This window comes from Onychostoma macrolepis, chromosome 08 (genome assembly GCF_012432095.1).
Source record: "Onychostoma macrolepis isolate SWU-2019 chromosome 08, ASM1243209v1, whole genome shotgun sequence".
Taxonomy (NCBI): Eukaryota; Metazoa; Chordata; class Actinopteri; order Cypriniformes; family Cyprinidae; genus Onychostoma; species Onychostoma macrolepis.
In genome coordinates this window covers 3,736,432-3,756,783 of record NC_081162.1, presented here as the reverse complement: position 1 = coordinate 3,756,783, position 20,352 = coordinate 3,736,432, and the positions used below count along the sequence as shown (strand labels likewise).

General features: G+C 34.5%; 1 protein-coding gene across 1 annotated transcript; it reads left to right on the top strand.

Annotated features, from left to right (window-relative positions):
• The first annotated feature begins 730 nt into the window (after positions 1-730).
• plod1a (procollagen-lysine, 2-oxoglutarate 5-dioxygenase 1a) lies at positions 731-20,182 on the top strand. The gene is made up of 19 exons (XM_058785180.1): positions 731-930; positions 1,763-1,854; positions 3,503-3,636; positions 3,743-3,906; positions 5,471-5,583; positions 5,751-5,814; positions 7,574-7,671; positions 7,785-7,886; positions 8,709-8,840; positions 11,170-11,291; positions 11,455-11,559; positions 12,497-12,622; positions 14,371-14,512; positions 14,601-14,714; positions 14,829-14,894; positions 16,392-16,496; positions 16,586-16,732; positions 17,937-18,062; positions 19,540-20,182. The coding sequence occupies exons 1-19, from the start codon at positions 846-848 to the stop codon at positions 19,693-19,695; spliced, it is 2,193 nt and encodes a 730-aa protein (XP_058641163.1). The 5' UTR covers positions 731-845; the 3' UTR covers positions 19,696-20,182.
• The last annotated feature ends 170 nt before the right edge of the window (positions 20,183-20,352 follow it).

Sequence of the window (20,352 nt, the reverse complement as noted above, 5' to 3'; positions counted from 1 at the left end):
ATTTATATTTTAATATTATATTATGCATATTATTTTACAAACAAATCAAAATTAACATATATAAAATATATATTTTTGCTGAGATTTGATGTTGTGACACAATTTTGCGCCGTGATTACGCAATGACGTAATCGCGCAATGGCGTCACAACGTCATTTAGCAACTTCTAGCAACAAATTGAGCTTCCTTCAGCAACTTTCTCTGAAAATTAGTTGGCAACACTGATTGGAATTCATATTTCAACTGGAAAGTTTTAAATGTTCATAATTAAACGGTTCATAATATGCCAGGTTGGCACAAGTTGTCACATTTTTCTCATGTATACTAATTAAAATGTAATCATATTAATATAACATTCAAGTATTGTGTTTTAAATTATGTTTGCTGAAAAAATGATTTACTTTTGCTGAAAAGCCTATAATAATGTGTCTAATTTCAAGTTCCTTTGTGACAGCTTACATAGTGTATCTTTTGCTTGTTTTTAAGACATAACTTTAACTTACCATGATAAATATTAACTGAAATAATTATTATTATGTATTTTTAGTAGGCTATTATTATTTATTTCACCCCAGATATTTTTAAACACAAATTGAGACAGACATAGTTGTCACACTTTTTTAAATTGCTTTCTCAGAGTGAGTTAAAGTGTAGTCATAAACACAAACAGACTGTGGGCTGCTGCTCCGTGCGGTCAGGGATCTTCTTCAGGAGGGGTGGGGACAGGCAGAAGTGGGCAGGCTTGTGTTTGTTCGAGAATGTACAACTAACTTTCTCTCGAGGAAAGGCCTTATTTCATCAGTCGCTGGTTTGCTGTGGAGGTCTGAAGAGTAACGGGTCAGAAAATGAGAGCAGTCCTGATAGTTCTCGCGTGCTTGTTTGCGTCCTTTTCTCCGCGTGACTGTAATCAGCAGGGCTTGATCCCCGAGGGTAAGGCTATGATTTCAGCTTATCACAGAAGATAAACACACCGCTTCTGTACACGATAACCTAACTCACTACTGCAGTTTCACACCAGGATTGATTGTAAGGGTCGTTGCAAACCTGACATGCTAACGTTAGGTGAAGTTAGACGCTGACGTGGACCCCTTCACACACATATAAGCTCGGTTCCCTTGCGATAAATAATCATGGTTTTATTGTAGTAAAAGTGTAGTAACCATGTTTTTTGTTTGTTTTTATTTTGGGGCGTATTGATTACCATTTGTATAACCACAGTTTTTACTACAAATACTATGGTTAGTGTAGCAAAACCGTTGTTAATGTGTAGTTACCATGGTTTAACTATAGTAACATGGCTTTTTGGTTTAATGTGTAGTAAAACCATGGTCATAAATTACAGCAAATTACACTAAAACAATGCAAAAAGTTCTAAAATTGTAAATAATAAGTGCAACAAAAATGCGAAATGTGAGTGCAACAAAACACATTTGTTACATTGTAACTACCAGAGATTGTTTTTTAAAGTAAGCTGGAATGCTGGAAGACTGCGCTGCAAGAAAAAGAAGGAAAGAAAGAAAAAAAAACATACATTGTAGATATGATAGATCAGCTAAAGAAGCTTCGCTTTTGCAGCAGAATTAGCTTTCTGAAGTTAATATTCCAGCTGTGCCTTGAGTTCCTGTCTGATCCTCCGGAGAGAGCAGTGGATGTGGGATAAACCCATTAGGATGTGCTCGTCCAGCACGTAGACAGAGGAGCTGGAAGTTTGAGGAGCACTTCTGAGTGTTATTCACGCTGGTTTGTGTTTTCTCTGTCTCAGGAGATCTTCTAGTGCTGACTGTGGCCACGCAGGAGACCGATGGCTTCAGACGCTTCTTGAGATCCGCAAAACACTTCAATTACACCATCAATGTGAAGCACTTTATCAGCAGTTACTGTTATAAAATGTGACCCTGGAGCACAAAACCAGTCTTAAGTCGCTGGGGTATATTTGTAGCAATAGCCAAAAATACATTGCATGGGTCAAAATTATTGATTTTTCTTTTATGCCAAAAATCATTAGGATATTAAGTAAAGATCATGTTCCATGAAGATATTTTGTAAATTTACTACCGTAAATATATCAAAACTTAATTTTTGATTAGTAATATGCATTGCTAAAAACTTCATTTGGACAACTTTAAAGGTGATTTTCTCAATATTTATATATTTTTTGCACCCTCAGATTCCAGATTTTCAAATAGTTGTATCTCAGCCAAATAATGTCCGATCCTAACAAACCATACATCAATGGAAAGATTATCTATTCAGCTTTCAGATGATGTATAAATCTCAATTTCAAAAAAATGTACCCTTATGACTGGTTTTGTGGTCCAAATAGTCATTAATAAATAGAATTTGGTAATGGGCAGTTAAACATTTAGCTTGTTCATAAAATGCAACGTTTTTTATCTATTCAGCACAAAATCTCATCTAAACACTTTTGATTAATTGTTTAATTTTATCGTCTCATCTGAATATCAACATTTGTGAGATTTAGTCAGTCAAAAAAGTTTTGAGGTTAATTGATTAATTTTGTTTAGAAAAAATAGTCATCTGTGACATTGGTTTATATTGAATATCAAAGTGAGGGATTTGTGGACACATCAGTGCTTTTGGACTGATGCAGTAAAAATGATCATTTTGAAGTAAAAAGATAACATTAGACCCTTGAGGTCAGATGGGCCCCAGAATTGGCATATAATGACCCAAGTGGCATGTTGGTACTAGTGTTATTATTTGTACATTTAATAGGCAATACTTATTGCAATTAATGGGTTATTATTCAGTATTTGCATGAATTAGATGTACATTTCAGACACCTTCACTTTCATTGAAACCTAGAGCAATATCATTCAATTTGCATTCAGAGTGTTGCTATTATGGCATATCTTCAATTAAAATATGGGCAATTAAATATGTAAATACTCATATGTCTGTATATAAGTCATGTCATTAATTTACCTTTCAGATGAATCTCTTTTACTTTTTATCCAGTTGTTCAAACTGTCTAAATACAATTTTAAATAGAATAGTTTATTTAGTATTTTATATATATAAAAAACACTTTAAAATGTTTCTATTTATTTCCTATAATAACACATTGGTTGATGTATGCTAAACTCCATCATTGTCATCATTGCACAAAAACATAATTATATACTATTTAAATAAAGTATAAATTATTACTACTGTACCTTTAATTTATGCTAATGTAAATAAAAATATTGCATACAATTTCCATTATTATATTTGATCTAGTATCATCCTGTCACACTTATTTTGTAAAATTAGATTCAGTTCAAATAACTTCAGGACAGCAGATATTATACCATGATGTATGCTTAAAATCCAAAAACTAGGCTTATTTTTCTTAACGAAAAGTGTTATTTCTAATGTTTTGCTTTTGATTTCAGGGTTAAATATGACCTTGACATTTTTGTTAGAAGCACCCTATATAACACAGTTCACGGTCTATAACCTGCAGACTGATGCCTGACATTCCTCTGCTGTTTTTTAGGTTCTCGGAAGCGGAGAAACATGGAAAGGTGGAGATTACATGTCTCCTCCAGGTGGAGGGCAGAAAGTGCGCCTGCTGAAGTCTGCTCTGGAGGACATACAGGAGGAGAACAAAGTCATTCTTTTTGTGGATAGGTAGTTATGGCCATCTTACCTGCAATATGCTGATTTGTCTGTACTGTCTCAGCAATCAGTGTTGGTCATTGACAGTAACGATTGTTTATGCTTGGGCTTTCCGCAGCTATGACGTGATCTTTTCTTCCGGTCCGAAAGAGCTGCTGAAGAAGTTTCAGCAGGCCAAACACAGAGTTGTGTTTTCTGCCGAGACGCTCATCTGGCCAGACCGTCACCTGGAAGACAAGCATCCTCATGTCAGGGAAGGGAAGAGGTTCCTTGGGGCAGGAGGCATGTATTCCTCTCTTGTTCGGTTACTCAAGAGCTTTAGATGTATTATTAGCTCTGTTAGTGTAGTTTTGAATGAATGTTATGAATCATTATTTACACAAATTTCACAATGATACGTGATATGAGTTATTGGTGTGTTCAAGTTCTCCTGGGACATTAATTTAGTAGTTGGAAACGAATACATACAACATTAAATCTCCTTAGTTTGGCAGATTTCAATGTCAATGTCCTTTTCTACAAACAAATACAGCAATATTTTTTATTCTACTTCTGCAAAATGCTGAATGAAGAATGTGCATCAGTGTGTTTTTGCTTTTTTATGTTTTATTCAATGTATGAGGGTGTGTAATATATTCTATCATAATTGTGCAATACTATCATATTTTGTATAAGCAATTTTGCTAGTTTTATTGTAAATGAAACAAAAAAATAATTTAAACAAAATTACAGTCAATACACAAAGCTACAACCAACACAGAAACTGGAGCTCGAAGAAAATAAAGAGTTTCCCACTCATAATTATGACATAACATCATAATTATGGTGTTGATGTGCGTTCAACTCATAAATACGATCTTTCCAACATAACTTGAATGCATCATATATTTCAGCACAAAATCAAAAGAGTAAATGAATACATTTTATTTTATTTAAATACAAAGAGGCTCTTTTTAGGACCATATAAGATCATGTTTTATTATCGTAATACAACAGTAAAAAAAAAAAATTGTCCCGTCCAGTATGCTATTAAAATGTCTTTGAAAAATCATTACAATTCAAACTACATATATACAATTATAATTTACTTTTCTGATTATAGTAGGTGCTGTAATTGGGTTTTTGTTTATTTCAAAGCCCTAAATTCAGCGATTATGAAATTATTAGTTTAAAGGTCCTTGCACACCGAGTCCGAAAATTTTGCACGTTAAAAAATAAATACGACCTCACGTTATGTCAATCACGTTTACACACCGCCTCCGAAACTTTCGTCCGTCATAAAAACTTCGGATCAGGTTCGATTTTCTGCGTTTTTGCATCCGAAGCAAGCATTTTGATAGGAAAGGATGACGAATACGAAAAAAACTCACTGTGCAGTGACCTTAACATTGGATGAATGCTTAGGTTTTGGAGGCAATGGTGCATGGAACAGAATGGAAGCAAATCATTGTTTGTAATAATATCTTGTATCACTCTTTTAACCTTGTATATTCTAGAGTTCACTTTATCAAGAAAGAACTGCTTTACTAAGGCGTTTGAGGCTTCTTCCTTTTTTAATTTCCTTTCTCACAATCTCTCCGAATCTTCCAGAAACACTCATACTTACAGAGTGATGTCAGCGACTAACAAACAGATGTGAAATAATCCGAACATACTTTACTGTCTTTATTGCCATCTCTGGTCTCTCTGAAAATCCGCTCTCTTCCTTCTTTTCATGACTAATCATTAAAAGATAAGTTTAAATCATCCAATTACACATCTAAACCAGATAATCGTAGGTTTTGTGTCTGTTTATAGGCTCTTTCCATTGTAACGCTAGATCTTTTTTTTTTTTTTTTTTTGCTAGGCTTCATTGGCTACGCACCTAACCTTAAAAAGATGCTTTCGGACTGGTCAGGAGCAGATAGTGACAGTGACCAACTCTATTTCACCAAGATCTATATCAACCCGGAGAAAAGAGTGAGTGTTTGAGTATAGCGTGGTTTCCTAAAACTTTATTGCTCCGTTTTAAGATATTTAGGCTTGTTTTCAGAATGCACATTTAAGTTCACAGTTTCAGTAATGACACATATTAAATGTGTTTATGCTGCGTTTTGACATTTTCTTCCCTGTCATTTCCTCTTTAGAAATCTATAAATATAACTCTGGACAACAAGTGCAGATTGTTCCAGAATCTTCACGGAGCTCTTGGTAAGTGTATCATTTTGTGTCCTTACAGCCTGCTTTAGAAATACAGCTGTTAGAAGATTTAATTGGAGAACAGCTCCAACATAAACTCTATTTAAACTTTAAGAAGGCTTCTGCAAAATTCTCACTAGCATCAGCTCTCTGAAGAAAAAACATCCTTTTTATATGGTCTCCAAAGTGCAGCGTCAGTAGAGTTCTTGCTCTCTGATACCTGCTGGGACGTTTCCTCTTTCTGTAGCCTTTCAGTTTAATGAGGAATTGCTAATGTAATACTTTGCTGAGGGTCTCAAATGCTGATTGGTTTCACGTGGACTGGAGCTGTTATTTGAGTTTAAAGCTGTGCTCTGCTCGGCTGGCAGCTGTAGTTTTGACTCACTGCCAGATTGTGGGAGGAGAGCGACTCTCTCAGTTGCCTGTAATGGCATTTGTGTCTGGAATGTGAATGAGCTGACTGTGAGATGTGCCTGTGCACACGTACACCATCGCAGCTGGATACTACAGCCCAGGTGTGCCACACTACAGCTGGAGTTTGGGTCCAAAAAACACTGTTTATTTTGTAATTATAGCACATAAATATTTAGGTATGCTGCCATTTGTAAGATATTAATAACTGAGTCATTCCACGAAACCGGTACGATTTGGACTTACACATTTTTAGATTTTTTACCAAAAAATATGAATTTTCTGAACACCCCACGGCATTAATGACATATTTAACTTCCTGAAAAACATATTTTCCCACCTCAGGCGTCAAATCCCTATTATTATTGGTCATTATTTTAAGATATGGGCACTATTAATCTTCAACCCCGTTATGGACACTATGGGAGCTCTCTGAATATGATCATAAAATGTATTTGTAATGAAATCAACATTTTCCTATTAATCAGATGTCCCTCACACTAATTCAGTGTTTGCAAATACAAAAGTTACATAAAATCTCACACTTTTGCTATACTAAAGCTTGAAATTGAACTTTTTGTGACAGCAACCTCATCATTTTTGATCAAAGAAGTGGGTTAACTTCAGAATTTGAACTAAAATCAGTATACTTATGATTGCTCTGAACATTTCACTGAGTTCAACAAACATTAAATTACTTTTTCATAAACTTAAAAAATGAATTAATAAAAATGTAGGTGTGACGGGGTTGAAGATGGCTTTTTCCTGGTCCCAAAGTGTATTTCGATGGGAAAAGAAAATGGCTTAACTTTATTTTAGGCTGTGTTGTTACAGTGTAATCATGCTGTACATTTAAGTACAGAGTGATATTAATTGACAGCATGTACTTATTAAAGGGTTAGGGTTAAGATTAGAGTTTTGATTTATCATTCGATAATTTGCTGTTATTGTATCAGTACAAGTACAAGTAATTTGAAACGAGGAAACTGTACAATAAAGTGATACAAACACTTTAAATGAATTGCATATTAATATTGATGCAGTAACTTGTAGTAAGAAAGCAAGAAGAAGAACATTAAGAAACATTAGTGCTGCTATGAATCCCTCATTCATCCTCAGTTAATATCACATCCATTGGAATTCATTTCCTGGTTCTTCGTCATCTGTTTCAGCTTCAAAAGGCTGTTTAAAAAACTGCCTTTCTCTTTCTAGATCAGAGGTATCCATTACAGATACCCAAGAGAGATTATTTCAAACATTTATGGAGGAAATCCTTTATAAGTGGGCCAGTGGGTACTTATGGCCATTTATAGTTTTAATCAGATTGTTAATGCTAATCATTTTTTAATTGCATGAACAGATGAGGTGGTGCTGAAGTTTGAAGATGGACGTGTGCGAGCCAGAAATGTGCTTTATGACACGCTGCCTGTTATTATCCATGGCAACGGACCCACCAAAGTAAAACCATTTACTGTTATGATCCAAATAACTGTAATGCAAAAGCAAGATCTTTTCTATGGCTTTCTGTCTTCTTCAGTTTAATCATTTTCATGACATGCTGTTTCTTTCAGCTTCAGATAAACTATCTAGGGAACTATATCCCAAATCTGTGGACATTTGAGACTGGCTGCACAATTTGTAACGAGAATCTGCGACCGCTTTCTGGACTCCAGGTGGGCCTTATGTTTATTAGTATAACCATCAATGTTTTTTTTTAAACTATCATTAAATTAATCCTGAAAGCAGTTTATGAAGGTGTTTAGAATTTAAAAAAAAAAAATTGTTTTTTATCCATTTGTGTTTTGATATTTTGTTTTAAGAATTAGCTCTCACGGCTTATTAATTATTTCCCTTGTTTTAGGTAAATCAAACAAAACAGTGCAACATGAGCAAGGTTGTTCATGAAAAACGAAGGAAAGATTTAATAAAACAAGGCCACAAAATATTAAGTTGTGTGAACAAATTCTTAATGCATGGCCATAATATCTATTTTTTTATTCTGCATGTTATGTGTGTCACGGTGCACACAGCAGGGTGGAACGAGGAGACTCAAATAACAGTCTTTAATGAATACATCAGGGCATGCCAAGGCAGGAACTAAACAGGCAGGAACTAAATACACAGGATAATCATAGATAATTAGACAAACATAGCTGAACTCAAACTAATAATCACACAGAACAAGGACAGGAACAAAACCAAATATGGAAACAAGAGGCGGGAACACATGACAGAGTCCTGACAATGTGAGGGGCTCCGTACAATTTCATGATTAAATATTCTTATAAAAAAATAGATATCAAAAAGAGATATCATAAATTGATATCACAAATGAATCAAGTAAATTAATAAAAGTCTGCACATTTTCACTGTTTAAGTCATAAGCATTCATAGACACTTCTATAAGCAGCTAAAACATATACATTTCAACTGAAATTAAGCTTTAGCTGAATAATTGTTTAGTTTATGAATTGTTTGTCTTTTTTTGTGTGCAGGAGAGTGAATATCCTGTGGTGGTCATTGGGATCTTCATCCAGCAGCTCACACCCTTTGTCACTGTGTTCTTTGAGCGCTTACTTAACCTCAAATACCCCAAAAACCGGCTCCAATTATTCATCTATAATCAGGTAAAATATTATGTTCAGATTTACAACTATAACTCTATGCATTTTTTAACAGTTAAGCAGTAACACTTTACAATTAGCTATGTTTCCATGTGCAAAATTGGAATATCGCATAAAAAAATTTGCGAATAAAAGCACCGTTTCCATCCAGTGAGTTGAGGAGAACAAAATTGTTACTTCCTGATTAAATTGCACTAAATAGCACCAAGAAAAATAAACATTGCTGCAGTAGAAGGCTCTGTATCTAATAATTTTTGTATACAATAAATTACGAGCTTCAGAGCGTGCAGACGAAACGCAGTCATGCTGTCTTATTTTCAGAGTCTGCTGTTTAGGAACACAGTTCGGGGAGTTAATTATAACGAAGCACTTTGGCGAGACTTTGCTCATTTCAGATGCTGTGCAATGAGATCGGTCCGTTGGTTGGTCTAGCTATGCTGTCCCATCGCGAAGTCACATGTCTTTTTTGATGTGCATTAAGGAATTTATTCGGTAAAAGTGGTTCCATCATAGTTAATGCGCATGTTTTCTTGCTGGATAAGAGATTTATCTTACTTAGTTGAGTGCATAAGTTTTATGCGCATTTTTAGAATCTATGCACATCTTGGCGTTTCCATTCAGCGTTTTTTTTTTGATGCAATATCCCAAAATGTGCATAAAAATAGGTGGATAGAAACATAGCTACTAAGCTACTAACAATGAACAATACTTGGACACAATTTATTAATACTAGTCTATATTAATTTCAACATTTACTAGTACATTCTTAAACTCAACAGTTGTATTTGTTAAAGCTGCAGTCCATAAGTTTTGCCTCTTTGTCGCCATCTATGTTTGAAAACCTGGAATTGCAGCTGCTTGTGGAATTATCTCACTTGCATGGGCTGTGAGTTGGCACGGCTCCAGCACGGATGAATCTAATGTTTTGAGGTGAATGTGTGGCTGTCAGTCACTGCACCGGTGTGGATGTTTACTGTACTTCGCAATCACAGATTCTAGCCTACATCTTGGAATATATGACCCAAATAAGAATTTTCATCGTATATTTCCATCTGAACAAGTAAGTAACAAGTCTGCCACGTTTGTTCTGACCAACTGAGGAAAAAAGCATTACAATAAATCGCTCTACCAAAGGTGATTTAATCTAACGATTGGTTCACATCTAACCGTGCAAAGTATTATTGTTATACTTTATTCTCAAATTATTAATGTTAACAACATCAGCATTGCGTGACTATGAGTATAGTGTGTAGATTTCAATTTTTGTACAGTTTAATATCTAATTGTCATGCCATTCGAATTTCATATTAAGAAATTCTTTTAACCCAAAAAGCAAATTATTCTGCCTTCGAACTGGTTTTCTTTAAAATACAAATCTTGTGTAATCCCTGTCTATTAGGTAATTAGAAGCACATTTGAAATATAATTTAATTTAATTCACAATTAATCCTTTCTGGATTACAATCCGCCATCAAAAACGGCTATAAATGATCGGTCACCTGCAGGATCCTCACGTGCGATAGCCTAGCAGCCGGGACAACTTCTTTATGTTTACAGACGTGACGTAATGACGCAGTGCCATGCTCGAATTTCCCGCGAAAACCTACCCATACCACTCAAATTGGAAAACATTATTATAAGCTAATCGTTGTGAATCGGGCTAAAGTAAGGCGATAGTTTTGAACACTGGCTGGTTATGTACGTACTCAAATATTGATTTCGGATCATTTTTAACCAAAAAAAGTTACGGACTGCAGCTTTAACATTAGTTAATTTACTGTGAACTAAATGAATAAACAATGAAAATGTATATTATTACTAACATTAGCAAAGATGAATAAATGCTTTAATAATTTGTCATTGTTAGTTCATGTTAGCTAATGCATTTACAAATGTTAACAAATGGGACTTTATTGTACTAAATGGGACTATGTGTTCACAAATAAGCTCTTAAAATGATGATAGTCCTTATTAGAGTTTATTTTTAAAGGCATAATGAGGTAATTATAAATGACCATGAAATGTAACTTAGTTATGTGAATCGGAACATGCGAATAAGATCAGTATCAGGAAACAGATACGACTGTCCTGTCCTGTTAAATACATTGTGCCTGTTGAGTATCATATGATATTCTTTTCATAAGTTGGTTCTTTATTGTTAAAGCCGTATGAGATCCGATTGAATGTCATTAAACAGCAGTTTTTCACACGAACCCTTTGTATTAATGAATCGGGTTGCCTACGTTGTTCATTATTGTCATTCTTCATAGATGTTTTGTTATGTTCAATACATATAATGAGGGACAATACTTTGGATTTATATCTTTTGCAGGAATCACACCACGAACCCCACGTACGCTCATTTCTAGAGTATCACGAGTCTGAATACCAGGGTGTGAAGCTGATTGGACCAGAGGAGGATATAGATCCTGTGACCTCACGTATTATTGGCTTGTAAGTGGGCTTTTCAATATTTATTTTTATAAAAAATTAAACAGAGTAAATTTGAATATTTTAACGACCAAATCAAACAGCATAGAGTTTGTCATTGCACAAATGGCTTCTTTGTGCTTTGAATATTCCATTGATCTCTTTTTTTCTATTTCTATTTTTGCAGCGATATGTGTCGGGACAATATTGACTGTGAATACTTCTTCAGTGTAGACGTGGATGTGGTTTTAAAAAATGAAAACACACTTAGAGTCCTTATTGAGCTCAATAAGTAAGTGAATAAATAAGACTTGAAGTACAGAATGAACTTGACAAATGAAGGCAAGTATGTTTTCTTTGGGTTACACTTTATTTTAAGGTGTCCTTGTTTCAGTGTAATTGTACATTTAAGTACTGAGTAATATTAATTAACTACATGCACTTACTATATGATTAGTGTTAGGATTAGGGTTTGGTTTAGGGTTACTTGCATGCAATTATGCATAATTAATTGTTATTACATTAGTAAGAACATGTAACGTGTAACAAAGGACACCTTAAAATACCTTTACCGTTACCTTTCTTTGTTGAGTTCATGTCTTCTATTGAAATATAGTAATGTAACTGGTGGCCTTTTACGGAATATTACAGATATTTAACAAGTAAAGCTGTATGGACAGCATGCACTAATACTACATGTACAGAAATGCACTTAAAATGGAAACCTGTGGGTCAAATTGTGGAGGATTTAACATGAATTATACTAGTTTCTAATGAATTTTCAGCATCATTACTCCAGTCTTCAGTGTGACACGATCCTCAGAAATCATTCTAATATGCTGATTTTCTGCTCAGTTCTTCTTATGGTAAACATTACTTATTAGTATTAATGTTGAAAACTGTTTTTGCTGATTAATATTTTTGCGTAAACTGCGAAAGACTACCATTCAAAAGTTTGGGGTAAGTAAGGTTTTAAAAAAATAATGTTTTAATAAGAACTTTTATTAATAACTGAGCACCAGTAATAATTGATTACATTTGAGCATCAGCACATTTATATGATATCTGAAGGATGGTGTGACACTGAAGGTTTTTTTTTTACATGTTCGGATTCACATAACTCTCAATTTAATGTTCATTTTAGATATAATTACCTCATTATGCCTTTAAAGCCATTGTTATTTTTTTTTTTCTAATGATTTGATTGTAATAATTTTTGTTTTTCATAGGCCTTTCATTGCACCAATGTTGACCAAACCCGGGCGTCTGTGGACAAACTTCTGGGGCGCTCTCAGTGCAGACGGGTACTACGCCAGATCAGAGGATTACGTGGACATAGTTCAAGGAAACCGCGTGTAAGTTGGTATTTAGTTCATTTAATTTGTTCTTTGATATGATTGAGAATCTACAGATACACTACCAGTCAAAAGTTTCCGAACAGTACGATTTTTCATGTTTTTTTTTTTTTTAAAGAATTCTCTTCTGCTCACCAAGCCTGCATTTTTGCACAGCAAAAACAGTAATATTGTGAAATATTTTTACTATTTAAAATGGAAAATAGTATAGAAAATGGTTTCTATTTGAATATATTTTAAAATGTAATTTATTCCTGTGATCAAAGCTAAATTTTCAGCATCATTACTCCAGTCTTCAGTGTCACATGATCCTTCAGAAATCATTCTAATATGCTGATTTACTGCTCAAGAAACATTTTTATTACTATTATTATCAATATTTAAAACAGTTGAGTAAATTTTTTCATGATTCTTTGATAAATAGAAAGATCCCAAGATCAGCATATATCTGAAATGGTCCGTGTACGTTGCATTCATTAATTTTTTGATTTAATATTGTGACGGGAGGAGCCAACGACAGACACAGTGGGTGTGGCGTCAGGCCTAGCTTTTATTAAACAAAAACGATAAAATAAAGTGTCCAAGGGGAAAAAGTGTCCAAAAGAAACAGGGGGGGTCTGGTGTCCTCGTCGTGCTGCGGGGCTTGTGAAGGGGGGCAGTGTTCTGGAAGGGAGGGTCCAGGTAAGGGGCGGAGTCCGGCGGCCGCACGCGCTCCCGCTCGGGTCCGGGGCGCGAGGGGCGGCGGCTTCATTCTAGCAGCGGCTCTTCCTCTTCTTCCGCGGAGCGGCCCGACGACCGTCCACGGGTGCGGCTTCTTCCGGACCGCGGGTTCGGCGGCTCACGAGGAGGAGAGGCGCGCTTGGCATTTAAACAGCGGCGGTGATGAGGCTTCATTAAGTTCAGCTGTGCCTCATCACACGCCGCCAGCCCTCGCTGTTTCCACGCCCCTCCTCTCTCACATACCCACTCCCGTCGGGAGCCTGGTGAAGGGAAGCGAATAAGGGATGGGGTGGTGATGACAATAAGGGGGAGGGCAACCGACTCGTCACAATATTGAAAACAGAAACATGAGAACATGGCACCATTTTCATTTTTCGTCTTTTCAAAAACATGAAAAGACAACAATTCCCCTTAATTTTTCGTTTTTACATTCAGGGGTAGAAAATGGATAAACGGCTTGAATGTTCGATTTCCATGTATGCGAGGGAATTAAACGCCCCTTTCCTCTGATTGGTCAAGCAAAAATTAAACGGTGCCGTCATCATGTCGTCTTCAGTTCTGTGCAACAGAATAAGAGTCCTCCGCTGTTAAGGCGTTTATTGCAACTCCTGCATGTCGTCTCTCTCTCATCAAACGACCAGACTAACGAATGGACAGCGTTTACTTCTGTGTAGGCATAGATTCTATATGACAAGTATTAGGTGCTTATTGCAGAAATATGTGTGTACCTCAGATCTGCAGCCACATTACCCTTTTAGTCTATTTCTTTGGCGCACCGCACATTTTATTTAGCTGTCCAGTTATCAAAATCTGTTATCAAAATGCAGGCTTGGTGAACAGAAGAGAATTCTTTAAAAAAACATTAAAAATCTTACTGTTCAAAAACTTTTGACTGTTAGTGTAGTTTTGATGGACGGAGGTCTAGTATGATGAGTATTTTTCACTGCTCAAAAACATATGAAGCAGTCTTTGAAATTCATCAAACCGGGGCAAATGGCAAATGTGACGGTTCTCTGGTGCCTCCACAGGGGTTTGTGGAATGTGCCATACGTCTCTCACATATTCCTGATAAAAGCCGATGCATTGAGGACTGACCTCAAAGATCCTGACCTGTTTGAATCCGCAACGCTAGATCCGGATATGGCCTTCTGCTCCAAAGTTCGAAACAAGGTCAGACATTAAACTCAAGAAATAAATAATATGTCTTACATCTTATAAGTATATATTGCTGATTGATATCTGTAAATTTTGTTCCTAGGGTGTCTTCATGTTCGTAACAAATATGCACACTTACGGTCGAGTTTTATCGACTGAAAATTACCAGACAAACCACTTGCACAATGATCTCTGGCAGATCTTTGAAAATCCTGTGGTAAGATAAAATCACAACAACATTTAATTGAATATTATACAAGACATTCTTGCTTTAATGCTAGTTTACTGTTTGTTTTTGCCTTATTGTTCTTTCATTTTTACCCTGGAACAGGAATGGGAGGAAAGATACATTCATGAGAATTATTCCAAAGTTTTGAAAGATGGTTTCATAGAAATGGTGAGTTTTCAAACAAGGCATACGATCAGAGGCTTAAGCACGTGCCCCCTCAGATTTTTAAGCCAAGTGGATTTTGAATGCAGCTTCTAAAAGACAAAAAAATAGCAAAATAATATTTTTTATATTTCACACCGGCATGATTAGATCGTTCAGTGCGGCACAGCATCAGCTGCTAAATTCAAATCTGCGCTCGCTGGCTGGCGCTGAGCCAGAGACAAACGCGTTTTTACAGCGCTGCCCATTATAACCAATCACACGATTCTGTTGAGCTTATGAATGCAATGACCAATCAGAGGCGTTCAGATGAGTCATTGCTAAAACGCTACTGTTTTGTTCACTTGCTCGCTGACTGAATTAACTGGCGAATTCTCTCATCAGAAACAACATAGTGCAGATGTGTGTACGAATGTAAGTTATTCATTTCACAGCGTAAACAGCTTCAGTAATTATAATGGGAGCTTTTGAGAGCGCTTGAAAATGTTCTTTGCTTTCTTTCTGTACAGTGAAAGTGTTATAATTAGTAAATTACAATGTTTTTAGTAAATTCACATTAAATACAAAGTCAGTCGTATTAAAAATGTATTATGGCATGACACCCATATCTGGTACTTAAGTAAAAAGACGGGTTTTTATGCGTAGTTAATAGATTACAGTATTAGGCTACTTTGCCCATTGCCCATTATAGGTGAACTAACACAATCTATAAACTAAAAGTGCAAAATGCATTTACTTACACATATTTGAGAATCGAGATATTTCATGATAGAGTTAATATGTTTGGGAATATTTGGAATAAAAAGGTGTGGAAAAACCAAACAAACGTAAGCCTATATCAGTTATACGTGTCTTGGCTGCTTTGTGTCACAATATTGAGTGTATGACTCCCCTGCATACGATAATAGCAGCATTTTCTGAAGATTAAAGTTTTTAATATTACATACTGGATAAGATTATTGTCCTGTCTTTGAGACTATGAGACTAGCTTTCAAAAGCTTCAGGTCAGCAATTTTTTAAAGAAATTCATGCATTAAATTTATCAAAAGTGACAGTAAAAACTTTTATAGTGTTACAAAAGATTTTTATTTCAAATTTGCACTTTCTATTCATCAAATAGCCATCATTTACACAAAAATATTGAGTAGCATAACTGTTTTCAACATTGTTAATAATCATAAATGTTTCTTAAGCAGCAAATCAGCATATTCGAATGATTTCTGAAGGATCACGTGACACTGAAGACTGGAGAAATGATGCTGACAATTCAGCTTTGATCCCAGGAATAAATTACAGTTTAAAATATGTTCAGACTGAAAACAGTTATTATTTTAATAATGTTTCACAATATTGCTCTATTTGACAGTATTTCTGATTTCAAAAAAAAAAAAAAAAAAAGGTGAGCATCAGGAAAAAAATCAAAATCATACTGACCCAAACTTGTGTCCAGTCTTTTGTAAAGTCATTGTACTGTATTTAACTTGTTTGTAATTCTCTGTGTAGCCGTGCCCTGATGTGTACTGGTTCCCTGTGTTCACCGACGTGGCCTGCAAACATCTCATTGAAGAGATGGAAAATTTTGGCCAGTGGTCAGGAGGCGGAAATGTGGTATGTTGTTGTTTTCCTGTATCATCCCCATGCTATTTACCTTACTTTATGATTTACTTGAGCATGATTATGATTTCTTTTGCTTTTAGGACAATCGGATCCAAGGTGGATATGAAAATGTCCCAACTATTGATATCCACATGAATCAGGTGGGCTACGAAAAAGAATGGCACAAGTTCCTTTTGGATTATGCAGCGCCAGTCACTGAGAAAATGTTTCCAGGATACTACACAAGGGTAAGACTTACTTTGTTCTCCTGAAGTAGTAATTATATTTGTCTTGAAATGCAAATTTCAACTCCCCATAAAAAATGAAAAGAAACAATTTTGCGTAGTATTTTGATAGCATTTATAGTATTTTTGTTGTGAAGAACACATACTGGCTAGCTTTACTAAGTGTAAAAACACTTTTTTATTATTATTTTTTTTAAACATTGACTAACAAAATTAACATTGACTTTAGTTTTCTTCTAAACTTGAATTATTTGCTTTTGGTTGAATTAATTATTTCAAATGTTGAAATACCTTAAACTAGTTTCCAGCATGCTTTGCATAGGACATAATGGGGTAAAATAGTTGAAATTGTTTGAAATTTTGTTTGTTTGTTAGTGCATAATGAGAAAAACTGGATAGTTTTATGTTATGTTTGGATTTAGAGCCTTGCGTTTAAATATATGTTACGTTTGGTATAATTACGATTTTTAATGTGTTTGAAAGAAGTCTCTTAAAGCTTAGAGATGCAATTTTTGATCAAAAATACACTAAAAACAGTAATATTATGAAGTATTATTAAAATAAAAAAATAAAAAAACTTTTCTATTTTAATATGTGATTTAAAGCTGAATTTTCAGCATCATTACTCCAGTCTTCAGTGTCACATGATCCTTCAGAAATCATTTTATATGCTGATTTATTATTTCTTATGGTAAATAATTCATATTATTATTAATGTTGAAAACTGTTTTTGCTGCTTAATATTTTTGAGCAAACTGTAAGATTGGGGTAAGTAAGATTTCATTAAAATAATAATAATACTTTTATTCAGTAGGGATGGATGAATTAATTAATTGAAAGATACAGTAATGGCATTTATAATGTTACAAAATATTAATATTTCAAATAAATGTTGTTCTATTCATCAAATAATCAAATCCTGAACAAAATTGTTTGGTTTCAACAGAAATATTAAGCAGCAAAATCTGTTTTCAACATTGATAATAATTAATTGAGTATCAATAATAATTGATAAAACTTGAGCAGCAAATCAGCATATTAGAATGATTTCTGAAGGATCATGTGACACTGAAGACTGGAGTAATGATGCTGAAAATACAGCTTTGATCACAGCAATAAATTACATTGTAACATATTGTAACAGAGTGGAGGTGTTTCTTTGGGCTTTTACGTGAATGCTGCATCTGTGTGTGTTTGTCTCCTGCAGGCTCTGTTTGAACTGGCGTTTGTAGTCAGATATAAACCTGATGAACAACCCTCACTAAGACCACATCATGACGCCTCTACTTTCACTATCAATATAGCGCTCAATCAAGTGGGGATCGACTATCAGGTGAGGGAAAACATGGTTATGATGCTTGGCTCTGCTATACACATTTTGCAGAGCATAATGAGAAAAAACTGGATAGTTTAATGTAGTGCTGTCAAACGATTAATCGCATCCAAAATAAAAGTTTTTGTTTACATAATATTTGTGTGTGTACTGTATATATTTATTATGTATATGTAAATACACACACACATGCACATATATATTTTGAAAATATTTACATGCATTTACATGCATATATTTATATTTATATAATTTACAATATATATAAATATATTTAATATATAAACATAACATATTTGTCTTAAATATATATGTGCATGTGTGTGTATTTATATATACATAATAAATATACACAGTACACACACACATATATAATGTAAACAAAAACTTTTATTTTGGATGCCATTAATCATGATTAGTTTAATGTTATGTTTGGATTTAGAGCCAGGATTTAATCTTATAATTCAGTGATGTGACAGAAAAATAAAAATACAAATAATAATAATAATATATATATATATATATATATATATATATATATACATACATACATACATATATATGCGTGTATGTAAATTGCCTAAAAAAAAGACTTTTTTTTTTTTTTTAACTTAGCCAAAGTATAATTTTTCAGTGTAGTTTAATGCAGTGTTTAAAAATTATTATTATTATTAGTAGTAGTAATAGTAGTAGTATACAGAACCTAATCTACAGTAATATAAATATATGGTTTCTTCTTATCTTGAATTTAAGGCATGCAAACTATTGGTTGGTAAAATGTTCATGTTGAAACACAGCAGCATGTCTTGACCTGCAGCGCTCCTGAAAGCGTGAGATGTGGAGATACAGAAAGTGTCTCTGGCCTGGGAAGGCCTTTCAGTCTATTCTTTTTGGATGTAAATTATTATAATACATTTTTCCTTTGCATCCCAATTCTCTCCTTTTTATGGAAGCCCGTTTCTGCCACTGAGTAAAACAAATAAAAAAGTTAATTGCAACTTTTTATCTCACAATTCACAACTTTTCTCAGAATTGCGAGATGTAAACTTACACCTGTGAGTTATAAATTCAGAATTGTGACATATAATCTCGCAATTATGAGAAAAAGTCAATATTGCGAGATAAGAAGAAATGTTTATATATCACAAATCTGACTCGATAAGCAATTACGAGAAACAATTAAGAAATGCGAGTTTATATCCTTCAATTCTGACTTTAAAAGTTTATATCTTGGAATTCTGTGAAAAAAAAACAAAAAAGTCTGAATTGTGAGATGTAAACTCGAAATTATGAGGATTATAAGATTCAAATTCACAATGAACCTTTTTTACTTTTCATTCAGTGTCGGAAATGGGCTTCCATACCTTTTACATGCTTATAAAGTGAAACATTTCCCTTGAAATATGTGTCTGCTATTGTGAAGCGGTTTGACGGAACAAGAGACGATTGTATTAACGATCAGTGACTTTCTGTTCAGGGTGGCGGATGCCGGTTCTTGAGGTACAACTGCTCCGTTAACGCTCCCAGGAGGGGCTGGGCGCTCATGCACCCCGGACGCCTCACTCACTACCACGAGGGTCTGCCCACCATAGAGGGGGTCAGATACATCGTTGTCTCGTTTGTGGACCCCTGAACTACTTTTTATTGGAAACTTGGATTTGCTTTGAATTCAGAAGACTCTAGAATAATCAAATCATGTTGACACAGTGCCTTACATTGTGAATATGCCAGTGTATATATACATTTTCCATGTTTTTTGTTACGAAAAATAACAATCGATGAATGACGAAAGCAGTTTGACAGATCACTAGGCATTATGTGACTTCTATGCAGTGACATTTTACTCATTTATTTATTGTCATGTATTGAAGGGATTATTCCATACAGATGACGTGGATTTTGATAATGTTTCTGTCCTTGCTTTGACATTCACAGGTTTATTGAGTTGTTTTCTTGGTTGATGCCCATCAAGCAATTGGTGCTGCTGTTTGAAAACAGTCTGACAAATGGTTTGTTTTCTTACTGCATAATGTTGCTTGTTTAGAGATTTCTGTTCTTGTCTAGTTATGGCGCAGTCATGTCATGAATTTTGGAAGAAAACAATAAAGAAGAGAAACAATTGTAATGGTTAATGGTATATAATTATGTCTTCAAAAAAAATGAAAGTCCTGTCCATTTTTAACCTGTATGATTTTCACAAAAGAAGCAATGTACTTGTGTCTGCAATTTCACTGCTTTTTTTTTTTTTTTTTAAAGCAGAGTTTTTTTAATTTATCATCTCAAAATATGT

Coding starts and splice junctions, on each gene's coding strand:
- plod1a (XM_058785180.1), top strand. CDS start 846: ATGAGAGCAGTCCTGATAGTTCTCGCGTGCTTGTTTGCGTCCTTTTCT. Junction 5,584..5,750: donor ATATCAACCCGGAGAAAAGA/GTGAGTGTTTGA, acceptor TTTCCTCTTTAG/AAATCTATAAATATAACTCT. Junction 5,815..7,573: donor GAATCTTCACGGAGCTCTTG/GTAAGTGTATCA, acceptor TTGCATGAACAG/ATGAGGTGGTGCTGAAGTTT.